Source organism: Balaenoptera borealis (genome assembly GCF_965194805.1).
Source record: "Balaenoptera borealis genome assembly, chromosome: 9".
In the NCBI taxonomy this organism is placed as follows: Eukaryota; Metazoa; Chordata; class Mammalia; order Artiodactyla; family Balaenopteridae; genus Balaenoptera; species Balaenoptera borealis.
The window spans coordinates 38,889,699-38,912,679 of record NC_138873.1 but is presented as its reverse complement, the minus strand read 5'-3'; the positions used below and the strand labels follow the sequence as shown (position 1 = coordinate 38,912,679).

Here is a 22,981-nt window from a genome sequence, read left to right as displayed (position 1 = left end):
AATAATTTTAAATTTGTGAGAGACGTTAAGTTTTAATGATCATCCTTGTCCTGAAAGAATAGCAGCAGGCTAGTATTCTGTATCCTTTCCTTTTCTCATGTGATTCAAGGACTCTTTTGCTTGAGTGATAAGTACCATGTGTATATCTAACAAAGGATAATTTGCCACTATCCATTTGAACCCCCTTTCCCAGGTTAGAAGTTCTTAACTGGTGTTCACAGATAAACTTTTGCGAGTTTCCTGTAAAACTCTGAAATGTTAAGATATGAGTGTGTGTGTGTGTTTCATCTAAAGTGGGTTTTAGATTTCATCAAATTCTAAATGAGTTCAAAAAACTTCCTTCTCAAAGTGTGATCCATGTACCAGTAGTTTCAGCATCACTTGGGAAACTGATATAAACACAGTTCTTGGTCCCCAACCTCAACTTATTTCATTTTAACAAGATTTCCAAATGATTTGTGTATAAAATTGTTTGAGAAGCTATGGTCTAGAAATAAAAAAATATATATTAAAAGTTATAGTTCTTAATAATTCAATTTTTTTAAAAATCTAAAAATTTTAGTATTCAAAAATATTTTAAGACGAGTGTAAATCATTTCATAAGAATCAGAAAACTATTCTCTTGTGTCTTTTCTCAAAGTGCTATTTTCCACACTGTTAATTAATTCAAGACACTGCCACAAAACTTATATTTTGATGACAAGAACACCTCTTAGGCAAACTCTTATTGTCCACAAGCAAGTCTGGAAGTAGAACAGTAAATATCTATCATATAACCAGCCAAACTAGGAAGCCAGGAAACCCTTCAGGAAAAAAATGCATTAAATTAAATTAGTTGAAAACCTTACAATACAGATGAGGAAATTTAGTCCTGGAAATACTCGCCTAAGGTCATGTATCTGGTTGTAGCAAATTTTTCTGAGGTTTGAGATCTGTCTTCCTCCCTCCCTTCCTGCCTTCCTTCCTTCCTTCCTTCCTTCCTTCCATCTTTCCTCTATGCTATTGTTGCTAGTATAGGCAAGTTATCTTAATTTTTCTTAATAAACACATCAATCTCATATTTGAACATTTATGTGAACTTCCTGCTGTCAAATAACATCTCCCCAATCCTTGGTGAAACGATAATTTTGAAATATTGCTCTTGTAAGCAGATTGGCCAACAAATTATTCAATAATTACTTGTAAATAAATCAGTGTCCAGTTAGCCTTCAATATATGGAGATATATATATGTTTTCCAAATAACGTACAAAAACTGTTTGTTTACAAATAAGTCTACCTCTAAACATTGCTTAGGTAAAGCTGAAAACCAGATAAAGAATAGTTAAATAAAACAGACAGAAAAAATATTACAGACTTAAGAGAAAACTCATAGTGAACTGAAGATAACAATCTTACCTTTAGCTTTCGTTGAAGCTGGTACATCTTCAGAATCTTTTCCTAGAGAGTAAAGAAAGACATATCAATTCATGATCTATTTCTCAGATTTCCCAAAGAGGAAATATTGTGTTTAAAGATTTTGAAGAGATAGAGGGTCTCAATCTATAAACTCAGCATGAAGTGCCTCTACGAATAAGAACTTTCTGACAAATAAGGCAACTTCTCTGACTTGGGCAGAGGGTGGGAAGGAAATAGATGCTGCGCCAGGAGTGTGGTCAGCAGGCCGGCGAAGTCTGGCTAGGGCAAGGAGAGCTTGCAGTGACCCTCCCAAACATGCTTGTCCTCCTCTGACTCCTAAAACTGCTTCCCCAAACCACAATCACTTTTGGAATTTCGGGAATTTGAGGTAAATAAATTCATACACATATGGCAGATCAAGAGGAAAATCTCCACCCACGTATTTTATTAGCTGACTGACTTCTGACAATCGTAAAGGCAATGAAAAGGCATTAAAAGCTAACAAAACTCAAATATATAAATGATGACTCTTCAGGTGCATTAGGTATATCGCTTGGTCTTTTGTGCAGTCTACTTAAAAGGTACATAGTGGAATAATGCGGGAGTAATTTTAAGTCGGAGATCATTCTAATACAACATAATAAAATGATCTTTAAATTTTTATATCAATTTTGTAGCACTTGTCATGATTGGAAAGAGGGTCATTTTTGTATTGTTTATTCAGATTTTGCATACCAGCTGTCCACAAATACAAAAGGGATAAAATAGGTTAGTATGCAAATTTTCTCTAATAGGGAAGAAATGTGACCTTCAGGAAGAGATGTTACTATGTAAAAGAACAAAATGGGAAAAAGAAACAAAGTTGCTAGCATTTTTTATGGTGAATTATTAAAGTTTCAACCTGATTAGTTTTTAAAATATTTAAATGCAGGCTTAACTCAATTAAATACTGAATTAAGTGATCTAAAACTGTCCTATCAACAATTATAAATCAGGAAATGATTAAGTGATATTTTTAAGTAAAATAATACTTATTTTTTAAAAGATATCAGTTCTTAGATGAATCAAATAGTAACTATATTTAATTGTATAGTCAAAATCTGCTAATTTCTATGAAGGATGTTTACAAAATTAAAATGTTACAAGGTCCTTGTACAAGAAATATATATTTTACTTTTGTAAGTAATAGCACACTTAAAACTAAGGCACCTATTCTCTGGATCTATTTGTTACTCCTGGGGAAATAAATATGGATAGAATAACAACCTTAGCTTCCTCTCTCTAGCAAAATCAGTATTCTGAACCAGAGTAAACTAGCTACAGGTGATAAAATCTGGCAAGAACAGAGTCACATGTCAATCACTCAGGCTAACCAGAAGGAGAACAGAGGCACAAGGTAAACTGTAAGCCTAGGGCAGTTGCCGTAGAGATGCAATCCCTGTGTAAGCAACTTAACAGTAACAGGAATTTACTGACCTAGGAATACTTCATGAGATTGTCACCACTCAGAATACAAAAAAAGGGGAAAAGCACTAAATATGTTTACTCTTGTAACTTGTGCCTTGATTGGGCAAGTGGTGGTTTGGACAAAATACTTGACTCTGAATGGATACAGTCATTATTATACAATAAGTATCAAAATGTGCCAGGGGAATTTTGAGTGACTTGCTTTTTGGGGAGGGGTAGTTAGAAAAACTATGAAGGAAGACTAGATACAGCAAAGAACAGAGGATATTTAGGAGCACAGTAAATGCTGAGGAGCGTAGGAGAACCACATCTGGAAAGGTTGGATAGGATTGTCATGTGCAAGGTGTTTATAGATCAGGCTGAGTTGTCTCTATTTAATGTCATGGCAAATGAAAGTTGTTCAAGAGAGAAATAATATTTTAGATGTACTTAGTAAAAATAAGACTAGAACATAAGAGAATGGATTCAGAGAAAGAAATTGGGAATGCATTTTAATAGTCAACCTAGAAACCATGATTTCTGCAACTAGGAGTCACTGAAGGAGTTGAGAGTAAATGAGGCTTTCTATACAGAGTTAAATAGAATTGGGTATGTGTGAGTGAAAGAGATGAATACACTAAGGGATAGTGAGGAGGGTACTATTATTATTCCCATTTTACAGAAGGGATAATTGAAGGATAGAAAGTCAAGGTCCCAGAGCTAGTAAGTGGGGAAATCAGGATTCAGACTCAAGCATTTGGGTTCCAGAGACTGTGTTGTTAACCACTATGCCATTCTACCTTTTGAGAATGGCCTTCTAAACTCAGTACTCTCTGATTCCAGAACCTATGCATTATATTGCTCAACAAGTATCTGCTGGCATGCTCAGACAGAGTCAAAGTTACACATGAGCCATGCACTTGTGCAGAGCAGAGATGTTCCTCTAAGCGTGGCCCTCTGCTCTTCCAACAATCTGTTTTCCTTAAGTGTGGACGAATAGAAGAGTTACCTAGTTGCCTTTGGAAATGGTAATGACAATGAAGAGGAAAGTATAATATCTGTTCTGTTTGCCTAGCCACTATAAGTAATGCAGGCAATCATATTCCAAATAATGAAGAATAAAAATGTATTATCTTGAGTTTCAAATTGTAGACTCCATCCTATACTTACATAGAAACTTAGATTCCAAAGGAACCATAAATATTAGGAAATGCAACCGTCCGTCTAAAGCAGATATGTCCACTGTAGCAGAGTCATTGAACAAATAGGAATTCTTGTCTGTGCGGCTACGATTTTGATCTTTTGAACATGTTGATGTTACGGGCTGGCATTTGTAAAACTCTTTATACTCACTGAATTGGAGCTATAGACACAAGGGTTTTTAAGAGCTATTAGTTTGGGGAGACCTTCAAGATGGCTGTGGAGTAAGACATGGAGATCACCTTCCTCCCCACAAATACATCAGAAATACATCTACATGTGGAACAACTCCTACAGAACACCTACTGAACGCTGGCAGAAGACCTCAGACCTCCCAAAAGACAAGAAACTCCCCACGTACCTGGGTAGGGCAAAAGAAAAAAGAAAAAACAGAGACAAAAGAATAGGGACGGGACCTGCACCACTGGGAGGGAGCTGTGAAGGAGGAAAGGTTTCCACACACTAGGAAGCCCCTTCGCGGGCAGAGACTGCGGGTGGCAGAGGGGGGAGCTCCGGAGCCACGGAGGAGAGCACAGCAACAGGGGTGCGGAGGGCAAAGCGGAGAGATTCCTGCACAGAGGATCAGTGCCAAGCAGCACTCACCAGCCCAAGAGGCTTGTCTGCTCACCTGCCGGGGCGGGCGGGGGCTGGGAGCTGAGGCTCGGGCTTCAGAGGTCAGATCCCAGGGAGAGGACTGGGGTTGGCTACGTGAACACAGCCTGAAGGGGGCTAGTGCGCCACAGCTAGCCGGGAAGGAGTCTGGGAAAAAGTCTGGAGCTGCCGAAGAGGCAAGAGACCATTGTTTCGGGGTGCGCGAGGATAGGGGATTCAGAGCACCGCCTGAATGAGCTCCAGAGACGGGCGCGAGCCGCGGTTATCAGCGCGGACCCCAGAGGCGGGCATGAGACGCTAAGGCTGCTGCTGCCACCAAGAAGCCTGTGTGTGAGCACAGATCACTCTCCACACCGCCCCTCCCGGGAGCCTGTGCAGCCCGCCACTGCCAGGCTCCCGTGATCCAGGGACAACTTCCCCGGGAGAACGCACGGCGTGCCTCAGGCTGGTGCAACGTCACGCTGGCCTCTGCCGCCGAAGACTCGCCGCGTATTCCGTACCCCTCCCTCCCCCCAGCCTGAGTGAGCCAGAGCCCCCGAATCAGCTGCTCCTTTAACCCCGTCCTGTCTGAGTGAAGAACATATGCCCTCAGGAGACCTACATGCAGAGGCAGGGCCAAATCCAAAGCTGAACCCCAGGAGCTGTGTGAACAAAGAAGAGAAAGGGAAATCTCTCCCAGCAACCTCAGGAGCAGCGGATTAAATCTCCACAATCAAATTGATGTACCCTGCATCTCTGGAATACCTGAATAGACAACGAATCATCCCAAAATTGAGGCGGTGGAATTTGGGAGCAACTGTAGACACATGTGTGTGCTTCTTTGTGTGAGTCTGTCTGTATAGCTTTGTTTTACCATTTGTCCTAGGGTTCTGTCTGTCTGTCTGTTCGTTTTTGTTTTTGATTTTTCTTTAGTATAGCTTTTAGCACATGTTATCATTGGTGGATTTATTTTTTGGTTTGGTAGCTCTCTTCTTTCTTTCTTTTTTATTTATTCTTTTTAAATTTTTATTTTTAACATTCTTAAAAAATAACTTTATTATTTATTTTTCTTTCTTTCTTTCTTTCTTTTTTCCTCCCTTTTTTCTGAGCTATGGGGCTAACAGGGTCTTGGAGCTCCAGCCAGGTGTCAGGCCTGTGCCTCTGAGGTGGAACAGCCGAGTTCAGGACATTGGTCCACCAGACACCTCCCAGCTCCATGTAATATCAAACAGTGAAAGCTCTCCCAGAGATCTCCATCTCAACACTAAGACCCAGCTCCACTCAATGACCAGCAAGCTCCAGTGCTGGACACGCTATGCCAAACAACTAGCAAGACAGGAACACAACGCCACTCATTAGCAGAGAGGTTGCCTAAAATCATAATAAGGTCACAAACACCCCAAAACACACCACCTGATGTGGTCCTGCCCACAAGAAAGACAAGATCCATCCTTATCCACCAGAACACAGGCACTAGTCCCCTCCACCAGGAAGCCTACACAACCCACTGAACCAACCTTAGCCACTGGGGGCAGATACCAAAAACAATGGGAACTACAAACCTGCAGCCTGTGAAAAGGAAACCTCAAACACAGTAAGTTACGCAAAATGAGAAGACAGAGAAACACACAGCAGATGAAGGAGCAACGTAAAACCCCACCAGACCAAACAAATGAAGAGGAAATAAGCAGTCTACCTGAAAAAGAATTCAGAGTAATGATAGTAAAGATGATACAAAATCTTGGAAAAAGAATGGAGAAAATACAAGAAACTTTTAACAAGGATCTAGAAGAACTAAAGAGCAAACAAACAATGATGAACAACACAATAAATAAAATTAAAAATTCTCTAGAAAGAATCAATAGCAGAATAACTGACACAGAAGAACGGATAAGTGACCTGGAAGATAAAATAGTGGAAATAACTACTGCAGAGCAGAATAAAGAAAAAAGAATGAAAAGAATTGAGGACAGTCTCAGAGACCTCTGGGACAACATTAAATGCACCAATATTTGAAATATAGGGGTCCCAGAAGAAGAAGAGTAAAAGAAAGGGACTGAGAAAATATTTGAAGAGATTATAGTTGAAAACTTCCCTAATATGGGAAAGGAAAGAGTCAGTCAAGTCCAGGAAACGCAGAGAGTCCCACACAGGAAAAATTCAGGGAGAAACACGCCAAGACACATATTAATCAAACTATCAAAAATTAAATACAAAGAAAAAATATTAAAAGCAGCAAGGGAAAAACAACAAATAACACACAAGGGAATCCTCATAAGGTTAACAGCTGATCTTTCAGCAGAAACCCTGCAAGCCAGAAGGGAGTGGCAGGACATATTTAAAGTGATGAAGGAGAAAAACCTACAACCAAGATTACTCTACCCAGCAAGGATATCATTCAGATTTGATGGAGAAATTAAAACCTTTACAGACAAGCAAAAGCTAAGAGAATTCAGCACCACCAAACCAGGTTTACAACAAATGCTAAAGGAACTTATCTAGGCAGGAAACACAAGAGAAGGAAAAGGCCTACAATAACAAACCCAAAACAATTAAGAAAATGGTAATAGGAACATACATATTGATAACTACCTTAAATGTAAATGGATTAAATGCTCCAAGCAAAAGACATAGACTGGCTGAATGGATACAAAAACAAGACCTGTATATATGCTGTCTACAAGACACCCACTTCAGACCTAGGGACACATACAGACTGAAAGTGAGGGGATGGAAAAAGATATTCCATGCAAATGGAAATCAAAAGAAAGCTGGAGTAGCAATTCTCATATCAGACAAAATAGACTAAAAAACAGACTATTACAAGAGACAAAGAGGGACACTATATAATGATCAAGGGATCAATCTAAGAAGAAGATTTAACAATTGTAAATATTTATGCACCTCACATAGGAGCACCTCAATACATAAGGCAAATGCTAACAGCCATAAAAGGGGAAATCGACAGTAACAGAATCATAGTAGGGGAGTTTAACACCTCACTTTCACCAATGGACAGATCATCCAAAATGAAAATAAATAAGGAAAGACAAGCTTTAAATGACACATTAAACAAGATGGACTTAATTGATATTTATAGGACATTCCACCCAAAAACAACAGAATACACTTTCTTCTCAAGTGTTCATGAAACATTCTCCAGGATAGATCATATCTTGGGTCACAAATCGAGCCTTGGTAAATTTAAGAAAATTGAAATCATATCAAGTATCTTTTCTGACCACAATGCTATGAGACTACATATCAATTACAAGAAAAAATCTGTAAAAATCACAAACACACAGAGGCTAAACAATACACGACTAAATAACCAAGAGATCACTGAAGAAATCAAAGGGGAAATAAAAAAATACCTAGAGACAAATGACAATGAAAACACGACAACCCAAAACCTATGGGATGCAGCAAAAGCAGTTCTAAGAGGGAAGTTTATAGTAATACAATCCTACCTCGAGAAACAAGAAACATCTCAAATAAACAACCTAACCTCACACCTAAAGCAATTAGAGAAAGAAGAACAAAAAAACCCTGAAGTTAGCAGAAGGAAAAAAATCATAAAGATCAGATCAGAAATAAATTAAAAAGAAATGAAGGAAACTATAGCAAAGATCAATAAAACTAAAAGCTGGTTCTTTGAGAAGATAAACAAAATTGATAAACCATTAGCCAGACTCATCATGAAAAAAAGGGAGAAGAGTCAAATCAATAGAATTAGAAATGAAAAAGGAGAAGTAACAACTGACACTGCAGAAATACAAAGGATCTTGAGAGATTACTACAAGCAACTCTATGCTAATAAAAAGGACAACCTGGAAGAAATGGACAAATTCTTAGAAATGCACAACCTTCCAAGACTGAACCAGGAAGAAATAGAAAATATGAACAGACCAATCACAAGCACTGAAATTGAAACTGTGATTTAAAATCTTCCAACAAACAAAAGCCCAGGACCAGATGGCTTCACAGGCGAATTCTAGCAAACATTTAGAGAAGAGCTAACACCTATCCTTCTCAAACTCTTCCAAAATATAGCAGAGGTAGGAATACTCCCAAACTCATTCTACAAGGCCACCATCATCCTGATACCAAAACCAGACAAAGATGTCACAAAGAAAGAAAACTACAGGCCAATATCACTGATGAACATAGATGCAAAAATCCTCAACAAAATACTAGCAAACAGAATCCAACAGCACATTAAAAGGATCATACACCATGATCAAGTGGGGTTTATCCCAGGAATGCAAGGATTCTTCAATATATGCAAATCAATCAATGTGATACACCATATTAACAAATTGAAGGAGAAAAACCATATGATCATCTCAATAGCTGCAGAGAAAGCTTTCGACAAACTTCAACACTCATTTATGATAAAAACCCTCCAGAAAGTAGGCACAGAGGGAACTTTCCTCAACATAATAAAGGCCATATAGGACAAACCCACAGCCAACATTGTCCTCAATGGTGAAAAACTGAAACCTTTTCCACTAACATCAGGAACAAGACAAGGTTGCCCACTCTCACCACTATTATTCAACAAAGTTTTGGAAGTTTTAGCCACAGCCATCAGAGAAGAAAAAGAAATAAAAGGAATCCAAATCGGAAAAGAAGAAGTAAAGCTGTCACTGCAGATGACATGATACTTTACATAGCGAATCCTAAAGATGCTACCAGAAAACTACTAGAGCTAATCAATGAATTTGGTAAAGTAGCAGGATACAAAATTAATGCACAGAAATCTCTGGCATTCCTATACAATAATGATGAAAAATCTGAAAGTGAGATTAAGAAAACACTCCCATTTACCATTGCAACAAAAAGAATAAAATATCTAGGAATAAACCTACCTAAGGAGACAAAAGACCTGTATGCAGAAAATTATAAGACACTGATGAAAGAAATTAAAGATGATACAAATAGATGGAGAGATATACCATGTTCTTGGATTGGTAGAATCAACATTGTGAAAATGACTCTACTACCCAAAGCAATCTACAGATTCAATGCAATCTTTATCAAACTACCACTGGCATTTTTCACAGAACTAGAACAAAAAAATTCACAATTTGTATGGAGACACAAAAGACCCCGAATAGCCAAAGCAATCTTGAGGAAGAAAAACAGAGCTGGAGGAATCAGGCTCCCTGACTTCAGAGTATACTACAAACCTACAGTAATCAAGAGAGCATGGTACTGGCACAAAAACAGAAATATAGATCAATGGAACAGGATAGAAAGCCCAGAGATAAACCCACGCACATATGGTCACCTCATCTTTGATAAAGGAGGCAAGCATATACAGTGGAGAAAAGACAGACTCTTCAATAAGTGGTGCTGGGAAAACTGGACAGCTACATGTAAAAGAATGAAATTAGAACACTCCCTAACACCATACACAAAAATAAACTCACAATGGATTAAAGACCTAAATGTAAGGCCAGACACTCTAAAACTCTTAGAGGAAAACATAGGCAGAACACTCTATGACATAAATCACAGCAAGATCCTTTTTGACCCACCCACTAGAGAAATGGAAATAAAAACCAAAATAAACAAATGGGACCTAATGAAACTTAAAAGCTTTTGCACAGCAAAGGAAACCATAAACAAGATGAAAAGACAACCCTCAGAATGGGAGAAAATATTTGCAAATGAAGCAACTGACAAAGGATTAATCTCCAAAATTTATAAGCAGCTCATGCAGCTCAATATCAATAAAACAAACAATCCAATCCAAAAATGGGCAGAACACCTAAATAGGCATTTCTCCAAAGAAGATATACAGTTTGCCAACAAACACATGAAAGAATGCTCAACATCATTAATCATTAGAGAAATGCAAATCAAAACTACCTCACAAAGGTCAGAATGGCCATCATCAAAAAGTCTACAAATAATAAATGATGGAAAGGGTGTGGAGAAAAGGGAACCCTCCTACACTGTTGGTGGGAATGTAAATTGATACAGCCACTATGGAGAACAGTATGGAGGTTCCTTAAAAAACTAAAAATAGAGCTACTCTATGATCCTGCAATCCCACTCTTTGTCATATATCCGGAGAAAAACATAATTCAAAAAGACACATGCACTCCAATGTTCATAGCAGCACTATTTATAATAGGCAAGACATGAAAAAACCTAAGGGTCCATCGACAGATAAATGGATAAAGAAGATGTGGTATATATATACAATGGAATATTACTCAACCATAAAAAAGAATGAAATAATGCCATCTGCAGCAACATGGATGAACCTAGAGATTATCATACTAAGTAAAGTAAGCCAGACAGAGAAAGACAAATATCATATGATATTGCTTATATGTGGAATCTAAAAAAAGGATACAAATTAACTTATTTACAAAACAGAAATAGACTCACAGACATAGAAAACAAACTTATGGTTATCAAAGGGGAAAGAGAGAGGAGGAATAAATTAGGAGTTTGGGATTAAAATATACACACTACTATATATAAAATAGATAACCAACAAGGAACTACTGTATAGCACAGGGAACTCTACTCAATATTTTGAAATAATGTATAATGGAAGAGAATGTAAAAAAAAAGTATATATATATGTTAAAGCGAATCACTTTACTGTACACCTGAAACTAACACAACATTGTTAATCAACTATATTTCAAGAAAAATTTTTTAAAAACACAAGCCCTCAACTCCAGCCAACTCTTCCTTTGATTGTCTCTATACACAATGCTTGTTTGCCCACTGTGAAATAATAGAAAAATATATATATTAGTCTTTGCTCCTAGTTCCTGGTATGAAGCTCATAAATCCCTTGGAATTTCCTGGGTGACAGGAGAGTCTTTTGTTCTAATTTGGCAATGCTTGGTGGGCCTCTAGATAGGGGTTTGTCATCAGAAAGACCAAGCCAGATTAGAAATGTGGCACTTTCAGCCCCACACCCCACCCTCCAGGAAGGGGAGAGTGCTAGAGATTGAGTTAAGGATCCATCATGCCTATGTGATGAAGCCTCCATAAAAGTCCTAGAAGTACGAGGTTCAAGAATCTTCTGAGTTGCTGAAGACATCTGCATGCCAGAAGGATGGTGCACCCCAACTCCATAGGGACTGAAGCTCCTGTGCTCGGACCCTTCCAGGTCTCATCCTGTGTATCTCTTCATCAGGCTGTTCATTTGTATCCTTTATCATATCTTTTATTATATAATAAACTGGTAAACCTAAGTAAGCGTTCCCCTGAGTTCTGTGATCTGTTCTACCAAATAATTTAATACAAGGGAGGGATGTCATGGGAGAGTCTAATTTGTAGCCAAGTAGGACAGAAGTTGTGGATAACCAGGGGACCTACTATTTTTGACTGGCATCTGAATTTGAGGAGTAGTCTCATGGGACTGAGTCCTTAACCTATGATATGCTAACTCCAGTTAGTATCAGAAATGAATTGAATTGTAGGACATCTGGCTGGTGTCACAGAGAATCACTTGGTGTGAAAACAATCCTACTTGCGTGGTGTCAGAAGTGTTAGGAGTATGGTAGTAGCGTGAGAGTAATGGAGAAACACACAGGAGAAGTGAGTTTCTTTACGCCCTCTTTTTCCAATTATCCAATCCTAACCATTTTTAAATACAAATCCTGGAGTTACCTCCTATATGAAGTCTGTCCTGACTACCTTTGGCTGTAGGGGAAGGGTATGGAGTGGGATAGTTTCAGAGGGCTTTCCTGAGCATGAAATATAAGATTTGCCCTTGAATCTGTGAGACAATTCTGTACCCTTATAATTATTTTCCTTTTTTTAAATGCCTGAAGCAAGTCTATGTGGGGCTCTATTACTTGCAGTCAAAGAACTTTGAAGGAGATATATGGCAAGTACCACCTTTACCAATTGTCTTGTATTGTCCTCAGTACTCACTAAATGTTGAACACAGCAGAAGCACTCAAGAAACACTGAGATCTCTGCCCAATGCAGTAGCCACTGACCACCTGGCCTATAGGGAATTGAAATGTGACTAGTACAAATTGAAATGTGACTTAAGTGTAAAATACACACACAATTTCAAAGGCTCAATAAAACTTATGTAAATTATCAATATACTTCTATATTGATTACACATTGAAATAATGTTTGTATATAGAGTTAAATAAAATTATTAAAATTGTTTTCGCCTGTTTCTTTTTACCCTTTAAATGTGTCTACTTGAAAATTTAAAACTATACATGTGGCTCACATGACGTTACATTATATAGCACTGATTTAAAATGATTTGTCTTCTTAAATCCAGAAACATGGGAAGGAAATTTGCTATTTCCCAGAATTTTAGAATTTATAGGGAAATTTATAGTTGTATCCTGTATAATTTGAGCTATCCATACCCGGATTGTGGCATTTCAGAGAGTATTTTCTGAGAGTTTGGTCTCTTTATGTTATATACAAGATTAGATCCATTCCTTACTATGTATTCTCCTCAGATATATAATTATAATTAAGTTAATGAGCATTAGAAAACAACAGCAAAGGAAACATTATTGCTCAACCATATGTTCTCTGTAGCAAATTTTTAGTGATTGAGGGTTTAAGGCAGAAGCAGGATTATTTATTCCATTCTACCTCAATCACTGAAAAGACTGATGTATTGAATGCAAGTCACTTTAATCTTCAGGTTCAAGAACATGTATTTCTGCTACAAGTTATTATTTCAAATAACGTAGTTTAGTTTTTTTACTTTCAACATAAATAAGATGAAAAGTTATCAAATTCCTGTCAGAGGGTTTAGTATGAAATGACTCAATCTCTGAACACATTAAAAAATAAATATTTCATGAATTTCAGCTTGAAATTCATACTGTGTGCCAAAGAGAATTTATCATCAATACAAGCAGTACTTACTTGATACTCTTGCAGGTTTTTCTGCTAAAAATAAAGAAAAAAAGTCTTGCTTAACTCAGGTAAAAGGCAAAGAAATTATACATCAATAGGCTATATAAATGTATCTAATATCTTTTGACTTTCTTCCTTATTGTTCAGGAGTTGGTGAAGAAATGTAGCTCTCTATTGCCTGATAACATGGATCTTTGAATAACTTAATTGCTTTTATGTGAGACATCAAAAAAGCTATTAATCATTGCAGGTTTCACAACATATTTATGCTTTTTAAACACTCATTAAAATCAGCAGGATCTTTGTTAAATTGCTTTGGTTTAACTATAATTATACCTAACTCCAGTGAAATTGCTTTGTATAATGTAATTAAATCTAAATATTTGCTTTACAGTTTCCAAATTCCATAAAATATATTATTGAGAATTATTTTCCTTTCACGGATGAATAAAGACAAATAACTACCTTATTAAACTATAAAATATAAATCTTAAAAAGCAACATGCAAAATCAGCTTAATTTTTCATAATCATTTATTTATTAGTTTCAATGAGGGATTATAATTCTTCAGATATGTTTTTCCATTAAACTGTATGAATGTAGGACAAAGATATAAAGTGGAATGATTGTCCCCAATACTATAGCACACATTCTAACTTTCTGAAACAAAGAGGATTGGTAACATCTATATTCCATTAACATTAGTCTCATTTAAAGGGCTAGGTTTGAAAATATAATTTTTAAGGAATCTGCATAACATGTTTTACTTTGAGACTTGTAGAGTTTCTGATATAAACCTAAGAATTACAAATTTAGAAAAGTTAGGTTAATGCCAACAGAAAGGTTTTTTTTTTGTGGGGGGGATACTTATGCTTTCGGTGATATTACAGCAGCACATGTATAAAATTGCAAAACAAACAAAATAATTCAAAAAAATACTTTAGTAAAGCTAATGTTATAATTTTTCCTTTAAAAATACTAGCATTGGCTAAAGAGACAGGAACTCAGAAAGGAATAAAATAAACATTTATTGAGATGCAATGAACCATTCGTTCAGTGAAGGAATGAATAAGAATGTGCCTGTATTCTCAACTAGCTCTAGGTTGGACTTATGCTTTTACATGTAACAATTTTTCCCTTCTGTGTGTTCATAATATGAAGATCTTAGAAATAATGGACTCACAGAATAGAATAAGAAAGGAGTATCCATCCAATGTCCAAATCCCTAGAATCCCTTGTGCAGCCCTCTAGTCTTAGCACTAATAGACCACTTCCTTGGGGACAAAGTGGGGTACGTTTTATCTTTGGGCTGCTCTGATTGGTAGAAAGCTTTCCCTTATATTTGCCACAGTGTGGTAGGATAGTGAAATGTAATTGAATGGGCTTAAGTCTTTGACGTCACATCCACTTGGAGGCAATTCCTGTCTCTATTATGTAAACACTGAGATGTTAGACTTCCCTTCATCTAGCATTAACTCAGCTTTAAACTGGGAATGATAATTGGTCCTGTACTAAGGAGGAAATTGAGCTGATAATAGGAAAGGATATAGCTACAGGTTTTCGAAATAATCCATTTCTTTTCATTCTTCTGGCTAAATATCTTAAAAGATATCAAGCTTTTGCAGAAAGTTCCAATATAAAAATTGTGTTCCTGTATCTTTGTACAAATTTGATATTTCTCTTATTCTAAATGTTACCCCTTAATATTACTGATAATTGTGTCTAGATATGCCCTGCCATTTCAAGTATACATACTACAGTAAGAAACAACAGGGAACCAGTGAAAAACAAGATTCCTCCCCAACCCCTGCCCCCCCACCCCCGGTACACACACACTAGAGATCTATGTATTTACTATGAATGAAAATTCTTGCTCAGTTATGGCATGTTTACTTAGCACTTTAAAATTTAAAGCATTTACGTTTTGTTACATTTTGGATTAATTAGGTTCACCTAAAATGTTATGACCCAGACTACATAATTCAGCTGTACTCTTATAGTTTTATGATAATATCACCAAAATAGGTCATTCTCATTTTAGGTAAAGAACATCTACCTGCCATGTGCATGCTGGCATCTGCCTTCTACTACCCACTTTGCGTCTACACTGAATTAATTTCAAGGACCAGTATATAAATAATAAAAATATATACATGATATTAGCTACATTTTATGTAGTCATAGATAAAATGAATCTCAGCATCTCGGCTTCCTCTTTTTACTACTCTCTCATTCTTGACTGTAGTCATGCTGCGAAAGTCTTTTGCAATAAAAGAAATTTTTCTTCTGGTATGTACTCAAATATCTTGTGAAGGTTTAGGTTGTTAATAGTTTCTATGTCTCCACATTTCCTAGTTTTCCACTGAAATGTAAGCTTTCTGCGAGATTTCCTGCCTGTCCACTTCGTCTGCTGTTAGCAGTAGTGTATATCTGCTAGACTTCCTTGCTTTAAAAAAATTTAGTGTTAATATTAAGCACCAACGTAATTCAGGCACCTCCACATCAACATAGCATTTGAATCTTTACAAAGTTCAAGATTACCTTTTGTCACATTGTATAACTGAAGACCTTCTTTTCTAGTTGGCACTGTATATAAAGAAAATGTAAATTAAAATATGAATTTTTAAAGAAAATTTTCATAAAATTTTGGTTCACTTCATCTCTAAGCTTTAGCAACGTGAGAATAATTTAAATGTTGTAAATATTTTCTTGGGGCTTTAAAAAACATTTCTCTTCTACTAACATCTAATAAAAATAAATGATTGTTTTGTTTGCATAAACAAAGATATAACATAATCAGTGATTTCAGGGTACTGAAATGAATTAGAGCCCATGGACAATGGGTCATTATGATTAACTGAATTTAGGTATAAACCAGAAAAAAAGTGTCTTCTTTTGTTATATACAATCTTTCTGGTATGGCTAAGAATGCTTTCCTCATGACTCGATAGAGTATTTCTCTGATGATTAAGGCCTTTGCAAGTTTTTTAGATAACTACATGGAAATCAGTGATTATCATATTATATTATGTAGTTTACTAAATAAATAAACCTAATGTTAAGAAAAAAAGCAACTTACAATGCAGCCTCTAACTAGTTGCTCACCAAAGACCCAACACATGACTGCATACTGAAGGAGTGGCCTGCCATCCATTGCTCCTCTGACACTGCCATTACCACATAGCCACGATTATTGACCACATTTCTTTTTTTAATCAGACCAGCACTCATCACATACATAAACAAAAGTTTTATTTAAAATTGAAATCAATTTTGACTCAAAATATTTTGACTTCAGGGCCTTTCAATTTTTTAAAAATTACCTTTTTCTTCTTTAAGATGTTTCATTTCTGCTTTTTCTATAGAGATAAAATGGTAATTAGAGTCATATACATATTTATTCATAGGTCTTCCTAAGGTTTGGAATTACATATTTTGTAGTCAATATTTACAATTCAGGAGTTATATGAAAAGAACTTTATGGTGCTAATTTAGCAATAATAGGTGGAGTTTGCTTTGAGATCTAAATTCCTGTTCCCTTTAGATATCTAATAATAATGCAATACATACACCCATTGCATGGGTAACCCCAAAATGAGCTGCAGTTCTGACACATGCTTTAAAATCAGTGTCCATATTTTCATGAATTGTTTTTAAGTAGTATAATTTGTGTAATTACATATTTTTGAATTCCTGTGTTTTTATCACTAATTTGATATACATGTCTTAAGATGTCTTTACCTTTACTTTCCTTTTCAGATTTTTCAATTTTCTTCTTCACTAGGGGGTAAAATAACAAGAAACCATTGGTTTAAAAACCATAATTTTCTTACTCAATCTTGGAGTAAATATTTGGAGTTGAAATTTAATCCCATAAGTGAAAGGGGGTCAAGGCTCTACTTTTTCAAGATGTGAAGAAAAAGTCTCCCTCCCATGTGTGAAAACATATGTATTTTTGTTACCCTTGGTTACTTGGCTTTGTAAGGCAGAGCCCCCTCCTTTTGTTTTTGTTTTTTACATGCTTTGAAGTAAAGCTAGAGGAAGCCATGCATTTATTAATAAGTTTAAATGAGTAACAGAAAAAAATCTAAATTTTTTATTGTTATCTGTAGGAAATGAGAATTTGATCAGTGCTATGGATGCTCAGTAAATAAACTGCTGAGTAAAAAAAATGTAAGAGTCACAACATATCTCCGGGCACAATGTGGACACATGCTTTTTAAAACAGAGTTTTGGTTGATTGATGCTTTTCTTCAACTATATTTATCAGACAAGTTTAAGAAGGAAACCAATATTTAATGAAGACAACCAAGTATGTAGTGAGAACGTTATATATGCTATTTCATTTAATACTTATAACAAGTCTTTTGGGAAGTCATTATGCCTGGTCTAATAGATGAGGAAACTGGGAATCTGAGCTGTTAAGGTATTTTCCCAAATGTTATACAGCTAGACAGAGACTCAAATTTAAATACTGTTCCCACAAATCTCTGTTACCTCCTCTGGGAAAGTAAATATTTACCTGATGCTGTTACTTCTGATGTTTCCTCTTTAGAAAAAAAAAAAAAAAAAATAGAACAAAGGAAGAAAAATAAAAGGAAAGAATAGTTTTGCTTTTCAGTAGCAGACAATTGAACTTCATCTGCATGTATTTCCTATTAAATTCCAATAATAATGACAACAGACACATACTCAAAATGGCAAAGAGACATACTGGTAACTAATATTTCTGAAAACTGTAACTGGAATCTATTCTGGAAATAGAACCACTCTACAAATTAATCTTAAACAGTCGATTCATATATGGTAGAAAGAATCAATCTGAAGTTCTTTGGGTGGTTTTCTCAATTACAATTATAAATCTCCATTACATAAATTTTTAACACGATCTGCACATGTGCATGCATGCATTCATTTATTAAATATTTATAAAGCAACTTCATGTATAAGATGTTGTACTGAGTGCAATGGGTGGTGTTGAGAGATGAGATTTTAAAATATCACAAAAGTAAACTCAACTCATGATGACTACAGTCAGAGTAGTGAGACAAAACATAAAAATGTTATTTGCCTTAGCCTATGATAATGTAGAACCAACCCTTCATTTTGCTCTTTTAGTAAATTCATAGAACAATTATTTTTAAAAATATAACATGGCAGGCTTTAAAAAATATATCTTTTCTCACAAATCAGTTCAAATGATAATATTTTCTATAAAACGGATACATTTAATTATCAGTCTAATATAACTTTTTTGGAAGCTATTTTCAAAGTTCAAGGAAAACTAGTTAAAACATTTTATAAGAATGAAGATGTAAAATAATGTTTCATAAACTAAACAGTATTTGCCAATAATTATGCTGATATTTCATATTAGTATTCTAGTTTTGACTTTCAGCCCTTAATTTTTGTAATACCCTTCATATTAGTAGCAGTTACACAAACTAAATATACTAGAGATTTTTGCCAACCCAAAGGCAACATTTAATGTTTAACGCTGGCATCTAATCCATTCAGAAGAAAATCGTAGATGCATTTCTAAGAAATCTGTCGTAACACTCTTAAGGAAACAGGTTAGTCCTCGGCATTTAAAAACTTTAGGCACAACTTCTAGATACACTCTTGATTGATACGCAAATATTTCCCCCCAGGATAATGTCTGGGTCGTAATTTAATAGTACTAAATAAACAATTTCATTTTTATGAAATTGCATAAGATTTCATAAATTTTCAAAAATTTCATAAATTGTTGCATTCTTACTACCGTTTGAAATGCCACAATAAAACAGTGATTCTGAAATACTAAAACAACTCACCTTCAGCTTTTGAAAAAATATGAAAATAAAAAGCTAATGTGTTAAGATTAAATAATTGAAGACAGGTATTCTGTGTTCTGAACTTTTTTTTTAACCCAGCAGTGACTATAAGAGGAATCTCCACACTGTGTTTACTCAATACACCCTAACAAAAAACTGAAAGTACATAAAAGAGAGATGCAACCACCATTTTTTTTTTTTTTTTGCACAGGCATTAGTTATGGTAACTGTGTTAATTACACAGATAATGACAACACAAGTCATTTTAGGCATTTCTTCACATACCCTGGTGTAGAGTAATGTATCTAACAGGCACTCAATAAATACATGTTCAAGGATTAATGAATACAATACACACAAATATTCTTTGTCAGTAAGAATCATTTATATAGGTAATGGTGTAATATCTATTGCATTAATGAAATACCATACTAATTTTTACTGCATGTACAATTTAAAGAAACTATAAAATTAAAATTAATTAAATAGCAAATTCTTAAAATTTTAGAATGGTACACTTACTTGGAGTTGGTTTTGGTTTGTCTAAAAAGTAAAGAAGAAAAGAAAGAAAATAAAAGAAAAAGTCAGTGATCATTTTCTAGCTATAGGTAAAATATCAGCCCTTTATATTTCCTAATTCTGTTTGTTTGAGTTAAAATAGGAAAAGGCTAAACTTATATTAAAATGAGCAGTAGGCAATGCATTTTGAGTAATTTTTAAGTCATATTCCAATGAATTCCTCAAAGAAGTTGTAAAGCTTGAAAGTATAGGGTCTTCTTGGTCTCTTCTTATCCCTGTAAAGCCTCATATTTCATTTGATGAAAAATGAATGCTCAGGATAATCTGAACTCCTTACTGTTTCTGAATGGCATAAAAGGTATATTCTGCCATTGTCTTTTCAGAATACATATTAATATTAATTAATATTAACTATTTAAACTCTTCCAATACAGTATTTTGAATAAAGAAGCTGACTTTATAAAATCTCAGGAAAGATAAGTGAATGGTGGGTGAAAAACACAAAGCTATACTATCTAAATACATGATTCCTTTCTCCAGAATACCTTGTCTTCTGAAATTATTAACTAAAAGCACTAGTTATGCAGTTTTACACGTAAATATCTATTCATAAAAAAACTAGACAACATTTCATCATGATTGCGAAGAATTTGAATCATCCAAAATTAGGTCAACTAACTAATTCATTAACGGTGGGAATACAAATTAATATAATTTTTCAAAGAACAATTAGGGATGTCTATAAAAATTACATTGAATATATCATTGCACTAAAAAAATTTACTAATTTTACCCCAAAGATAAATTTACAAAACTAGACAGGTAGGTATATTTATTATTGTATATCATTAAAGAAAGCTTGTTAGATAACTTAAACACAGGTCAATCAGAGACTTGTTAAGTAAACTGTATACAACTGTACAATAGAATACTATTAATGAAGAAATGCTTTATGTACTGATATAAAAAAATCTTCAAAAATACATTCTTAAATAGAAAAACCTAGGGACAAAGCTATTTATAGTATGTCATGATTTGTGTAAAAAAAGTGGGAATATATATATATAATTTGTATATACGTATGTGTATATGTCTTTTATATATACTGCTAGAAGAAGACATTAAAAAATAACAATGATTACCTATCAGACATTTTTGGATATTTTGGGAATGGGAACTGGTAGAATAGGAAAAAAGAGGAGAGGGAGGGATATTTTTACAGTTAGCCTCCTATATGCCTTAGTGTTGAACCATGCCAAGTATTATATATTTCTAAAATTGAATAATAGTTTTAAAAGTATTAAGCTATTATAGAATGGGATAACTTCTATTTTAAGCAATTAAACCAAGTTGAAATTCATGATTAGTTTTCAGTGAAATGTTATATGTGCAATTTGATAGGATATTTTACAGTATATCAACAGTGAATCAACATTACCAGTATGATAAATGATATTAATATTGACATCAGTGAAATACTGAATATTTTGGAAGGGTCTTATGAACCGTGAAGGCAAATACTATTTTGTTAATACTGCTGTATTATAATAGAATGTTTAGCAATCCATATATATTGGTTATAATATCTAGCAAAATGTTTACCAGCACTACCACAGCCCTTATATCAGATAAACTAGATTCTACCACAAAACCACAAGACTAAAAATTACCAGGAAATAAAATGAAAGGTACTTATATGTTTTGCTTTAATTTTCAAATTTAATAAAAATAGTGAATTAGGACAGAATATAAACCAGAAAGGCAAAAACACCTGTTTTTATAGATGGAGATTCTTTTTCTTGATGTTCAGCTTTTTCTAGAGAGAGAAATCAAAATTAACTGACACTCTGTAGGTTGTTTGCATAGCAAGCGATTTAGTATTTACATATTTGCAGGTGATCCTCAGCATGCCTCCAAAGTCATTTGCATGTAACTTGGAACACAGAAAGCATATTGCCATAGAAACACATCATAAACAAGGTCAGGTTCATTCTCAGGACATCCTGTAAGATACTTCAAAGGCGCTAGCCCTCTTAGGGCCATGTGGTATAAGAAGAAAATAGAATATGACAAAAAGGAGAATAATAATAAGAGGATTTTTCTTTCTTTGCTGAAGGTTGAATCATTCTTTGAGGATATTTCAAACCAGAATACATTTGCCTCTGGCATTTTACAAGCTCCCTTTTTACCTCTCTGACTCCTACTTCCTTTCTTGCCACATCAGAAGCAATTTGGTGCTGGTCAGAAGCAATTTGGTGCTAGTCATTAGTTTCTTGTTGAAAATGTAACCTAGACTTGCCTTATTCCAGAAAGTGCAACACTTTGTATTTTCATTTTTCTGGAACACCCTCTCTTTTTAGGTTCAGTTAGAACTCTCACAGATGAATCTCAAGTAAATCTAGGACATGACAACTGTAATCAAAATGTGGAATTGATGTTCTTCTCAGCCCTTTGAAAAATATTTGAATTAAAGTAAATTTTAGATCTCTCTCTTTCACCAAAAGTGGAATTTCAAATAAAGCTATGTAGGGTAGGATATTTTGAATGGAGTTGAGAATATTTGGAAATACAGCAGATCACTGCCAAGTGTTAGTTCTTTCTAATCACTTCCAGGTTTAGTCCTCCTGAACTGTTCTGGTTTACCTATCCTTTCCTTCCCTCATCCTGAATTTGGAGATTCTCTGAAAGCACTACTATTTCCTCCCCATCATCTTGCACCAACAATGAAGTAAGTGGGGAGATGTGGGATCTATGTTGTCATAAAATTTAATTGGATATTTGTAAATTAGGGATTGATAGCATTCAAGAATGAACTTCCATGAACTTAAGTTGTATAAATTTTAGTGTTAAATAAGCATGCACAATAAAAGAAGCCAATATTCAAATTATTAAACTGTCATAATAACACTGCAAAAGTATAATAAATTAAAGTAAAAATAATATAAAATATATATTCAAAATACATGCAATAGGTTCTGAGAGGTGACTATGTTCTTTTTAGGCTCCATATATTTTGCCATATCTCCTGAATCACTAATATGACCTCCTAACTGGTCTCACCAAATTCATCTTTGGACCTTGTCAATTCATTTTTCATACATGAACCAGAGACTATTTGACAAAAGCCACTCA

The 22,981-nt window shown here is 34.9% G+C and overlaps 1 protein-coding gene across 9 annotated transcripts in view; it reads right to left on the bottom strand.

Annotated features, from left to right (window-relative positions):
* TRDN (triadin) overlaps nucleotides 1–22,981 on the bottom strand; it is a 370,366-nt gene that overhangs the window by 6,164 nt on the left and 341,221 nt on the right. For 7 of the 9 annotated variants that reach the window (XM_082406161.1, XM_082406160.1, XM_082406155.1 and 4 more), the window contains 8 exons: nucleotides 21,621–21,665; nucleotides 19,853–19,873; nucleotides 18,037–18,063; nucleotides 17,256–17,294; nucleotides 16,838–16,873; nucleotides 16,056–16,100; nucleotides 13,524–13,547; nucleotides 1,398–1,439 (listed from right to left, as the gene is read on the bottom strand). In XM_082406161.1, the coding sequence (XP_082262287.1) occupies nucleotides 1,398–1,439; nucleotides 13,524–13,547; nucleotides 16,056–16,100; nucleotides 16,838–16,873; nucleotides 17,256–17,294; nucleotides 18,037–18,063; nucleotides 19,853–19,873; nucleotides 21,621–21,665 (279 nt within the window). The remainder of the gene's footprint in view (nucleotides 1–1,397; nucleotides 1,440–13,523; nucleotides 13,548–16,055; nucleotides 16,101–16,837; nucleotides 16,874–17,255; nucleotides 17,295–18,036; nucleotides 18,064–19,852; nucleotides 19,874–21,620; nucleotides 21,666–22,981) is intronic. The other 2 variants (XM_082406152.1, XM_082406158.1) reach the window with 1 other exon arrangement.